The sequence below is a fragment of the Canis lupus genome, chromosome 7 (assembly GCF_003254725.2).
Source record: "Canis lupus dingo isolate Sandy chromosome 7, ASM325472v2, whole genome shotgun sequence".
In the NCBI taxonomy this organism is placed as follows: Eukaryota; Metazoa; Chordata; class Mammalia; order Carnivora; family Canidae; genus Canis; species Canis lupus.
The window spans coordinates 42,145,791-42,156,959 of record NC_064249.1 but is presented as its reverse complement, the minus strand read 5'-3'; the positions used below and the strand labels follow the sequence as shown (position 1 = coordinate 42,156,959).

At 55.6% G+C, this 11,169-nt stretch overlaps 2 protein-coding genes across 4 annotated transcripts; both read left to right on the top strand.

Annotated features, from left to right (window-relative positions):
* Positions 1–1,683: 1,683 nt before the first annotated feature.
* On the top strand, positions 1,684–7,219 carry FLAD1 (flavin adenine dinucleotide synthetase 1). Of its 3 annotated transcripts, none has more exons than XM_025431031.3 (8): positions 1,685–1,831; positions 2,214–2,439; positions 3,963–4,707; positions 5,296–5,443; positions 5,857–5,955; positions 6,039–6,228; positions 6,846–6,919; positions 7,005–7,219. In XM_025431031.3, exons 2-8 carry the CDS (start codon positions 2,359–2,361, stop codon positions 7,138–7,140), a joined length of 1,473 nt encoding a protein of 490 aa, XP_025286816.1. In that variant the 5' UTR covers positions 1,685–1,831; positions 2,214–2,358; the 3' UTR covers positions 7,141–7,219. The 3 variants fall into 3 exon arrangements, with proteins under 3 accessions (XP_048968553.1, XP_025286816.1, XP_025286818.1); XM_025431033.3 differs by having other exon boundaries at positions 1,752–1,831; positions 2,246–2,439; XM_049112596.1 differs by lacking the exon at positions 7,005–7,219 and having other exon boundaries at positions 1,684–1,831; positions 6,846–6,923.
* A 78-nt stretch (positions 7,220–7,297) lies between these two features.
* LOC112648954 (lens epithelial protein) lies at positions 7,298–8,437 on the top strand. Its single transcript, XM_025431034.3, has 2 exons — positions 7,298–7,945; positions 8,027–8,437. Exon 1 carries the CDS (start codon positions 7,717–7,719, stop codon positions 7,900–7,902), a length of 186 nt encoding a protein of 61 aa, XP_025286819.1. The 5' UTR covers positions 7,298–7,716; the 3' UTR covers positions 7,903–7,945; positions 8,027–8,437.
* Positions 8,438–11,169: the final 2,732 nt, after the last annotated feature.

Here is an 11,169-nt window from a genome sequence, read left to right as displayed (position 1 = left end):
CCTTAGAGATACTTAACTGGTAGGGGGTGTAGCCTGGATGTGGGAATTTCAAGAATTTTTATGCAGGTAGCTGGAGATTAACCTTTGAGAAAACTGGTGTAAGCTGTATTTTAAGAAAACATTTCTCCAGGGGGCACCTGGCTGGCTCCATTGGTGGAGCAGGCAGCTCAGTTCCCTGGGTTGTGAGTTCAAGCCCCATGTTGGGTGGAGAGAACAGTAGTACTAAATAAAGGAATCTTCCTATTTTCCATCCACTTATTCCTACGGCAGTAGTTCAGTTGCAGTCCCTGAATCGGAAGGCTTGATGTCACCAGAACCTTGTTAGAAATGCAAATTATCGGACTCCACCCTAGACCTACTGAATCAGAAACTGAGGGTTGGACCTAGTGATGTTTCAACAAGCTCTCCAGATGATCCTGGCGACCCCTCAAGCTTAACCCACTGGTAAAGAATTGGACCAGAGCTTTTTTGTGGGAGGGGTAGTCAGATTTTACCAATACTACTAGTAAAGATGATGTGACTTACATCATTAGGCAAATGGAACTTTTGTTTTGCCTTTAAAAAATTTTTTTTTTTTTTTTTTTTTTTTTTTTTTTTTGAGGGGCATCTGGCTGGGTCAGTCCAAAGAGCATGCAACTCTTGGCGGTTGTTGAAAAAACCACACACACAGGGTTTATTACTTAAGAAAGAATGGTCTAGAAGCCTGGCTCTTTCACATTAGTGTTTTGTAGTTGCTATGTGGCATCCCTTAACCTTTCTTAGCCTGCTGCCCATCTGTAAAATGGGCATCATCTATCTTGGGCTTTAGAAGAGTAAAATGAGGGTGGATGTGGTTCAACTGCTCTCCAAGTGATGGGTTTTAGATGTTTACTACAGGAAACATACTCTAGGGACCCAGATCAGCATCAGCATGGCACGAGAGCTTGTTAAATGCAGATCTCAGGCTCCCACCCCAACTGAATAGGGGAAATTTAATCAGCATATTAGGAAGGTCCCAGATAGGAACACCTGGCCTGCTCTGTCCGTGGAGCATGCAACTCTGGGTAGTGAATTCAAGCTGCACCTTGGGCACAGGGAGGACTTATATTTTTTATAAAAAGATCCCGGATGAAACATTAAAATTTAAGCAGTTTTAGACCAAAAGCAACTGAAATGAGAATAATCCAGGATGTGAGACTCCAAAGTGGACACACGGCACTGCCTAGTCACTGCCCTCACTTTACCTGTAAGACCAATAATCGGGCAAAGGTGGTGTTCAGACCACTTTGTGGAGCAAGGCAGGGGTCAGGTATGTAGGTTCATCGTTTTTATAGAGGGGTATGAGCGCTCCACACCCTAAAAGCTCACCTCCAAGTTCTCCTACCTTCCAAGGTGTTCCTTGCTGGTGTCTCCAACGTGCGCGCGCTACCGAAGCCCTGGGCAGCCCCAGTGCCTAGAACTAGAGTGGGCGCCGCATAGCACTTGCGCGCGAGGATGTATTAACGGGATGGAGGCGAGCGTCACGCCTCCGCTCGCGGCTCCTAGCAGCGCCTCGCACCGCTGCCGCTGGCCCCGCCCCCCGCACCAGGCCCGCTGGTCCCGCCCCCGCAGTTCCGGGCGGGTGGTGACCACGTGCTTGTCGCCGATAGCAACCGGCGCTGCTCCCGCCCTTGGCTAAGGCGGGCGAGCGACAGCCAGCTGCACCAATGGGCCCTTGGAGGCCGTCTGAGCGACAGCCACGGTGACCAACCGCCGTGAGAAGGTGCGGGTCTGGGGTGGGACTCTGCGTGCGGATGTCGCTCGAGACGTGCGGGAGCAGAGGGCACGAGCCGGGGAAGGGCCCGAGAGGCAGGTGCGGACCTGGGAGAGCGCGGCGGGCTGCAGCGGGGCGGGGAGACGGGGCTCCGGCCAGAAGGGGTGCGGGCGCCTGAGGGAGGGGCGCCTGCGCTCCAGTCCCGGGCGGAGGGGGCGAGACGCTTAAAGGGACAGGTGCCCCGAAGAGAAGAGGTCTTTAAAGGTGCAGGTGGCCGCGCTCAGCTGTGGGTGCTCGGAGAACAGGACATTTTAAGGACACTGTAGCCGAGCTTAGAAGGCATGCGAAGAGGCCGGGGCTGGGGTTTGAGAACGCAATTCTTAGAGGCAGGGATAAAAGTCTTGTCAGGGGCCTGGCGAGGTCTTTCTCTGAGGAAGAGCGTGCCCTCATGCCCTCCCCGTGTCCCTTCTGGCTCCTCCAGGTTCCCTTGACCCCAGACCCCCCTGTTTTCAGGCTATGGCCCCCAGTGCCCTGTAGACCTGGCGCGACTCCCCTGCTTCCGACCCCTATTTGGGGCCCTGGGTGGCTACTGGAGGGCCGTGCAGAGGGGCAGAGAAGGCAGGACCATGGCATCTAGGGCCTTTGCACCTCCCCCAGGGCGCAGCGTGACGGCGGGCATCATCATTGTTGGAGATGAGATCCTCAAGGTGTGTCTGGGACGGAGAGGGGGGGTGGGCGCCGCCCGTCCTCTAGAGCCTGCTGCACCTTGCTGAGGGAGGCCGACCGGGGGCGCCCCCTTGCCCACCACGTCCCTGTAGTGGGTCCAACATGTTCTTCCAGTTACTCTGTTGAAAACTTGCAGCAAAGTTGCTACAATTTGCCAAGCATTTTCATAGCGGTAGGAGGGCTTTACAGGAACCAGCGGGAGTCCATCCCGTGAAGGAGGTGCAGTGCATGAGTAAGCAAAACAGGAGAGGACTAGATGGAGGAAATCCCTCGGAACAATGAGGGAAGTCTTAGGAGAGGTCATGGCATCAGGCTTGTAATAACTAATATTGACCCGTTTTTTGAGTGCTTACTGGGGCCTGGCAGTGTGCTTATTATATCAATACGCGGTCTTAACTAATCCTTAGAGCATTCCCATGAGATTTGATACTTTTATTATAAATCTCAGTTATTAGATGATGAGGCTGAGAAGTTTGCCCAAGATTACAGAGCTCAGGAGTGGTAGAGCTGGGATTCCAAGCCCATTCTCTCTTCCTCCAGAGCAACCCTTACCTACGAAGCCCCCTGTAAAGAAGCAGAAGGAGATGGGGCCAGGGAAGAGCGTCAGATCTACACCCGTAGACAGGCAGCCTCAAATATTCTTCAGAGGAATTTGAACTTTAATCAGAATATGGTTGGAAACAACACATGGCTTTTGAGCCCAAGAGTGGTGCAATCACAGTAGCACATTAGAAAGGTTAGTCAGGAGGCCTGGGTCAGAGCACTGTGGCTGGCGGCTGGGAGCCTGGCCAGGGACTGTCACCACTGTCCAGATAAAAGGTGCCAAAGACCTGCGTGGTGGTAGTAAGGACAGAGAGCAGAAGTGGGGAGACATTTCAGTAGCGTTGACAACAGAAGTGCCCAACTGGCTATGGACAGTGTCTGGGGATGCCACTAACCAAAGTGACAACAGCCAGGAATATGGTAGAAATGCCTAGTAAGTGCGGGGAGCCAGGGGATTGAAACTGGCAGGACTGGTGAGGTAGTGGATGAGTCATCCACAATAGAATTGACCATGGAATCCATAAGCATATCTGAGGTCAAGGTTCAAATGCAAAGAAGGCCCAGGGTGGATCATGCTACCCCTGACTGTTCAGCTGGATTTTCTCACTCCTGTGCCCAGTCCAGGCTTTTTTTTTTTTTTTTAATTTTTATTTATTTATGATAGTCACACAGAGAGAGAGGGAGAGGCAGAGACACAGGCAGAGGGAGAAGCAGGCTCCATGCACCGGGAGCCTGATGTGGGATTCGATCCCGGGTCTCCAGGATCGCGCCCTGGGCCAAAGACAGGCACTAAACCACTGCACCACCCAGGGATCCCCCAGTCCAGGCTTTTTGGCAGCCCAAGACAGTACCCCCCAAAGAGCACAGTGCCCCAGCATTGGGAAAATGCAGCTGTCACCCTTTCCCCTTTGCCCTTCATCCCCACCGCATTGATATTCACTGTCACTATCTCATCTCTCAGGGACACACTCAGGACACCAACACCTACTTTTTGTGCCGGACACTGCGCTCCCTGGGGGTCCAGGTGTGCCGCGTCTCTGTTGTCCCTGATGAGGTCACCACGATTGCAGCCGAGATCACTTCTTTCTCCAGCCGCTTCACCCACGTCCTCACAGCAGGGGGCATCGGCCCCACTCATGACGATGTAACCTTTGAGGCTGTAGCACAGGCCTTCGGGGATGAGCTTAAGCCACACCCGGAGCTGGAAGCAGCCATCAAAGCCCTAGGAGGGAAGGGCTGGGAGAAGCTGTCTCTGGTGCCCTCCTCTGCCCGCCTGCATTACGGCACAGATCCTCAAACGGGCCAGCCCTTCAAATTCCCGCTGGTCTCCGTCCGAAACGTCTACCTCTTCCCAGGCATTCCCGAGCTGCTAAGGAGGGTGCTGGAGGGGCTGAAGGGGCTGTTCCAAAACACAGCTGTGCAGTTCCACCTGCGGGAGCTCTATGTGGCCGCTGATGAGGCCTCTATCGCCCCCATCCTGGCTGAGGCCCAGGCCCACTTTGGGCGCAAGCTTGGCCTGGGTTCCTACCCTGACTGGGGCAGCAACTACTATCAGGTGAAGCTGACGCTGGACTCGGAGGAGGAAGGGCCCCTGGAAGAATGCCTGGCCTACCTGACTGCCCATCTTCCCCCGGGGTCACTGGTCCCCTATGTGCCGGATGCTGTGCAGCAGGCCAGTGAGGCCGTATATAAACTGGCAGAGTCAGGTAGGGGCCTGGGTTAGGGGGGGCCTCCCTGGGCTTAGGAATGTGGGGGCTGCTGGAGGCTTCCTGAAAGTCCAGGAGCGGGTGGAAGATGGCTCCCATAAGTGTAGACTGAGTGCCGACTGTCACCAGCACCATGCTGGGTGTGAGGGTTATACCCCAACAAGACAGTTGTATGCCATGCCCTTCAGAGGCCCAGCATAACGAGAGAGGTGGGCATCACACAGGTGCCTGGGCAGGAGATGGGGGTGCCATGGGGCCTCCACAGCAGGTAGAGCAGCCCTGATCTGAGCATCTACTAGATACAGTCTACTGGGCAAGTAACATACATGTGGGGTGGTCAGCCAGATTGGGTGAGAGCAAATAGTGTGGGGCTTGAGGAAGGGAACCAGGGCCCCCAGAGGGAAGACACTGGGGTGAAGAGTGAGCTGAACAGCCCAGGGGGGCACACTCCAAGGGGCGTGCAGGAGTCTGGACATTACACAACGCACACTGGAAGTCAAGAAAGACTAAGCAAGGGCAGCGTGGCCCCCACCGCCCTCCACCAGTCACGTGTATCTATGTGATGGCCTCTCGTGTGTCTGCTTGCAGAGTCTTCCCTGGGGAAGAAGGTGGCAGGTGCCCTGCAGACTATCGAGGGTGCCCTGGCTCAGTATGGCCTCACCCACCTCTGTGTGGGCTTCAATGGCGGCAAGGACTGCACCGCACTGCTGCACCTCCTCCATGCGGCCGTGCAGAGGTGAGCCTGCACCCCAGGCTGAGCCCTCACAGGTGCTCTGGTGGCCCCAGGCAGGCAGCGGAAGGGGGCCAGCAAATGGGGTTGGGAGGAAGCAGCCCTGGTGACCTCTCAGCTGTGGTCCCCCACCACATTTATCAAGCAGCTGCCATGGTGCAGCCCTGGATGTGTGGCTGTGAAGGGAGCTCATGGTCCTGTTGGGGAGGTGAGATTTACATACCTGAGATAGGCTGTGTACTCCAGGACCGAGGAGTGAGAGATCAAGATGGGCTTTACATAGGAAGTGGTTGTCATGGATGAGAAAGATAAGGGTCCTTCCGGGGACCAAGGAGAACAGTGCAAGCTTGAGCAAGCATCTCCCTGCCTTCCCCAAAAGCCTATGCATCCTTCCTCCACACCACACACCCCCCCCCCAGGAAATGCCCCGATGCTCAGGAACCCCTGCAGATCCTGTATATCCGCAGCATCTCCCCTTTCCCCGAGCTGGAGCAGTTCCTCCAGGATACCATCAAGAGGTACTAGGGGCCTGGGGGGGCGGGGGGCTCCAGGGGAGCTTGGCAGTGCCCACTTCTGACTCACAGCCCTCTTCGTTCCACAGGTATAATCTGCAGGTGTTGGAGGCTGAGGGCGACATGAAGCAGGCCCTGAGCGAACTGCAGGCGCGGCACCCCCAGCTGGAGGCTGTCCTGATGGGCACGCGCCGCACAGACCCCTACTCCTGCAGCCTCTGCCCCTTCAGCCCCACTGACCCCGGCTGGCCTGCCTTCATGCGTGTCAACCCGCTGCTGGTAACGGGGTAGAGGCTGTGGTGCCTCCAGCCCAGTCCCCTGATCCCTGTGGGTCATGCACCCTGGCTTCTGGGTGTGGGAGAAGTCGGAGCCGGGTGCTCAGATAAAGAACCCCAGCGTCCAGGGGAGGCTATGCTGCTTGGTGGGTCAGCCTTCTGACCAGGCCTTATTTAGCACTGATTTAAAGGCAGGCTTGTGCTTTGTTTTGCTAGCTCTGTGCTGTCCAGTGTGGGGGCCACTAGCCACTTACTATACTCAGACTGTCACTTACTAGAACAAAATAGGGAATTATTAAAAACCACTGAATGGTATACTTTAGAAGGAAGAATTCTGTGGCATGTGAATTAAATCTTCATTTTAAAAATTAAGTACAATGTGTGCTGCACCATACTGGCTTGCACAGACAGCCCGTCCCTGCCCTGGCACACACACACCTGTGGGTTGGGGCTGGAAGGGCCAGGATGCAGGCTTGGTCTTGCATGTGGCATGGCTTATAGGAACAAACTGTGGCAGAGAATCAGGCTGAGAGGCAGAAGAGCCCTAGGAAGGACCCCTCCCCAGGTGGCAGGGGTTAAGTGTGGGAAGGGGGTATGGGTGATTACACTCTCACCTCCCAGGACTGGACCTATAGAGACATCTGGGACTTCCTGCGTCAGCTGTTTGTCCCGTACTGCATCCTATATGACCGAGGGTAAGAGTGCTGAGAGAGTGTGGGTGTGGGGGGGACGTGGGGTAGGGAGAGCCACCCACCACCTGCTTCCATTCTCCCGGTTCAGCTACACGTCCCTGGGGGGCCGAGAGAACACGGTGAGGAACCCAGCCCTGAAGTGCCTGAGCCCAGGGGGACAGCCCACCTACCGTCCTGCCTACCTACTTGAGAACGAAGAGGAGGAGCGGAACTCCCGCACATGACCTCGCACTCATCCGCTCCAGGAGCTGGGAGGGAGGCCTTCCTGGGGTGTAACCTGTCAATAAACCGTGCCTCTCCTGGGCTGATGCTGTGGCTGTGTCTTCCTGCTCTGGGGATGGGAGAAGTAGACATGGGCCAGGCTCTGCCTGTCAGGTCAGTGGGGCCAGGGGTGGGGGCGTGTGCAGAACAGACTGGAAAGGCACTCCCATTGGTGATTCTGAAGGCCAGCCCCCCAGCAGGAGCCTGCCGAGGACAGGAGAGGGCAGGAGCGTGGAGTCCTGGCAGCCACTGGGGGAAGAGGCGGCAATGGCAGGGCCCCAGTTTCCAGACCCAGGCTGGAGGAAGGGAAGTGAGCCTGGCGCGGGGGCTGGAAGATGGGGTGGCCAGTCCCTCCGCCTCCTCAGCCCAGCCTCCATCCCTGTCCAGGAAGGCTGACTCAGCCTATTCTGGGGCCCAGAACTTTCCCTGTGCTAGACCCCGGGGCCTTTGTCCCCACAGTCATGAGGTCTGGGGGGTGGGGATGCCATGGATAAAAGGCACTAGAGGCGGCTCCCGCATGCCTCAGAGCTGCTGGCCACATGCAGCCCCAGACACAGCCCCTGGCCCACGCCCTCCCTTTCTCCTTCAGACGAGCCCTGGGAGACACTGGTCTCCGGGTGCCTGTCATGAAGCTGGGCACGGGGTGGGAGGGCCTGCAGCAGACCCTGAAGGAACTTGCCTATATCATCCTCTGCTGCTGGTGTATCAAAGAGCTGCTGGATTGACAGGGGGACAACCTCCCTGAGGCTGGCAGCTGGCGGTGCTCAGGTAGGGGGGCAGGGCAAACAGGAGGCCTGGCTACCCCACTGTGTTGAAGCCTGCCCCTCAGCTTCCCCTTCTCTCTTCTAGCACCCAGCCTGGCCCCCAGCAGGACTCCCAGGACCAGCTGCTTGGCCAAGGATGGGCCACAGTTTCGAGTGACACATGCGTCCTGCTTCCAGTTTGTGCCGTCTGTCTGCCAGTCCTGCGTCCCTAGGCCTCCGCTCCCCGCACCCACCTCTGGTAGACCTCCGGGGCATGGGAGCTTGGCCTGCTGGCTATGACCCCAGGAAGACTGCTGCAGGACCTGGCCCGTCTCCAGGCCTGGCACAGGGAGCCCACCAGCCCAGATGGTTGATTTTTCCATCCTCTCAGTGCCAGGAATGGGCTTGTCCCCTGTCCCCTAATATCTGTGTTTGAGAATCAATGAAGTGTGTGTGTGTGTGTGTGTGTGTGTACACACATATAAAATAAATAGGCCTTGAGGCCTCAAGTCCTAAATGTCAGAAAAACTCAGTCCTGGAAGGGTCTGGAGCCAGAGTACAGACCAGGGAGGGAAGGAGGTTGTCCTGGATAGAGATAGAGCTGAGACTGAAAACCAGGTTTTCTGACTCACTGATACCTGGGTGGGGAAGGTGGAGGGTGGAAAGGCCTGGTGGGTACGGAGGGATCCAGCTTGGGTGGGGTCTATGAAGCCCTGTGCCTGGGGCTGGGAACCCAAATCCAAAACCTGGTCTGGCCTGCTGCCTGCCTCTGGAGATCTTGGGAAAAGACCTGGACCTGGGTGGCCTAGGGCTTAGCACAGAGCACAGGCACAAGCAGCCAGAATGCACAAAGGTGCTCCACTTCTCCCAGGCAGCCACCAACATGCTTCCCTGAAGGACACCCTGGGGGTAGGTACACACCAGCTGAGCAGACCTCATGGCCCACGCACACCCCCCACCCCAGCCTGAGCTCACATGCCCTGGGCCCGCTTGGGGCTGGCTGTTTCCCCCTCCTCTCCTGGGGCTTAGGCCTGGGGATGCTATACCAGGCACTCTCCCTACTCCCAGAGACCAGTGCCCCCCCAACTTCTGAGTTAACTCAGCTTTTCTGGGCATGTTTTGTCTCCTTTTGTAAAGATGACATACACCTCCTTTTGTAAAGACGAGTGAGGAGCTATGCTGGTGAGAAGTGAGTCTCCCACCCCCACACGCCCCCAGCTCTGCCCAGGAGTTAGCTTTGCCAGGCTCCTGGAGAACATTCCAGAGATAGTCTGCACACGTACTGCATCTCCATGCGTTCATTCATGTAACAAATGTCACTGAGCATCCGCTGCACACTGGTCTGGGCGCTCTGAACGCAGCAGGAGCACAATAGGCCCCTGTACTCACGGAGCTTATATTCTCGTGGGCAGATACAGAAAATAAAATAGAAACAAATAAAATAAGTGTAGAGATGTTATTAGGTGATAGGTGTATGGAAAAAAGGACAAGTTGACTGGGGTGGTATGGGCCAGATTGTGGGCCAGGTCCTTGAGGGCCTCTAAGCCAGGGGACATAGGGCCGAGCTCTATGCCAAGTGAAGTGAAAACGCCACTGCAAGGTGTTCACACTGGCTACTGTGTTGAGAACAGACGTTAAGGAGCAAGGGTAGGACAGGAGAGCCCCATCAGGAGGCCAACATGTCAGGGGCTCAGAGCCGGTGTCTTAACTATAGTGGTGGAGAGAAGTGGCTGGCCTGAATGCATACACATTCTTTTTTTTTTTTTTTTTTTTTTAAGCTTTTTTTTGCGGGGTGGGGGATGCCTGGGTGGCTCAACGATTAAAGCATCTGCCTTCATCTCAGGGCATGATCCTGGAGTCCTGGGATCAAGTCCCACATCAGGCTCGCTGCATGGAGCCTGCTTCTCCCTCTGCCTGTGTTTCTGCCTCTCTCTCTCTTTGTGTCTCTCATGAATAAATAAATAAAATCTTTAAAAAAAAATTTTTTTAAGTAATCTCTACATCCAGTGTGGGACTCAAACTCACAATCCCAAGATCAAGAGTCACACACTTGGGGCATCTAGGTGGCCCAATTAAGCATCCAACTCTTGATCTCAATCTCAGGTTCTGAGTTCAAGCTCTGCATTGGGCTCCATGCTGGGTGTGGAGCCTGCTTAAAAAGAGAGTGAGAGAGTCACACACTCCCCAAACTGAGCCAGCCAGGCACCCCCACCCATTGGTACTCTGTGAGTTGACAACACGCTCTCCACACAGCCCCATATCCCTCCCTCTGCATGGCCCATACAGGATTCCTATCAGTGCACGTGGAGCCTGCCCCCGTCCTTCTGGCAGTAGCACAGTACTCCACAGTGCTCCACTCTTCATTTATTTTATTTTTTATTTATTATTATTTTTTTTTATTTATGATAGGCACACAGTGAGAGAGAGAGAGGCAGAGACACAGGCAGAGGGAGAAGCAGGCTCCATGCACCGGGAGCCTGATGTGGGACTCGATCCCAGGTCTCCAGGATCGCGCCCTGGGCCAAAGGCAGGTGCCAAACCGCTGCGCCACCCAGGGATCCCTTCATTTATTTTAAAAAAGATTATTTGAGAGAGAGAGAGAGAGAGAGAGAGAGAGGATGCACGTAAGCGTGGGGGGGGGGGTAGGCAGAGTGAGAGAATCCCAAGTATCCCCAACACAGGCTCGACCTCACACCTCCAAGATCATGACTCAAGCCAAAACCAAAAACCTGACACTCAACCAACTGAGCCAGCCAGGTGTACCTCAAGGTGATTTTTCACCCCAGCAGCTTAGCCACCCTCCTTAGGCCCCCACAAAATCAAGTCAGTGCTCTTTCCTGGTCCCTTGAGCCCACCTAACCCCCAGAGCACAGCAGTGGGAAGGGGTAAAGTCCTCAATGCAACCAGAGCAGTTAGCAGTGGAGGAGGCACATAATTCACCTTCCCACATGAATATGGAGCTCCTACCTCCCCCTGGTAGCCCGAACCCTGCTTGGTGAGCCCCACCCTGATTCCAGCTCTGGCCTTCTGCCTCTTTTTCCTTTCTAGCCCCCACACCCACCAGCTGGGATGGCACCTGCAGGTGGATCCTGGAGTCTGAGGGTCCTGAGTCCAAGGGCCTTTGCCAGGGGTGGGGACGTCCAGGAAAGAGCACCCGGGCAGTGGTGGATGGAAGGGGGCGGGGCCTGGGACGTTGAAAGAGGGCAAAGGGGAGTGACATGAGGTGGCCCACATACAGGGTCAACTTTC

Coding starts and splice junctions, on each gene's coding strand:
- LOC112648954 (XM_025431034.3), top strand. CDS start 7,717: ATGCAGCCCCAGACACAGCCCCTGGCCCACGCCCTCCCTTTCTCCTTC.
- FLAD1 (XM_025431031.3), top strand. CDS start 2,359: ATGGCATCTAGGGCCTTTGCACCTCCCCCAGGGCGCAGCGTGACGGCG. Junction 2,440..3,962: donor TTGGAGATGAGATCCTCAAG/GTGTGTCTGGGA, acceptor CTCATCTCTCAG/GGACACACTCAGGACACCAA. Junction 5,444..5,856: donor CTCCATGCGGCCGTGCAGAG/GTGAGCCTGCAC, acceptor CCCCCCCCCCAG/GAAATGCCCCGATGCTCAGG.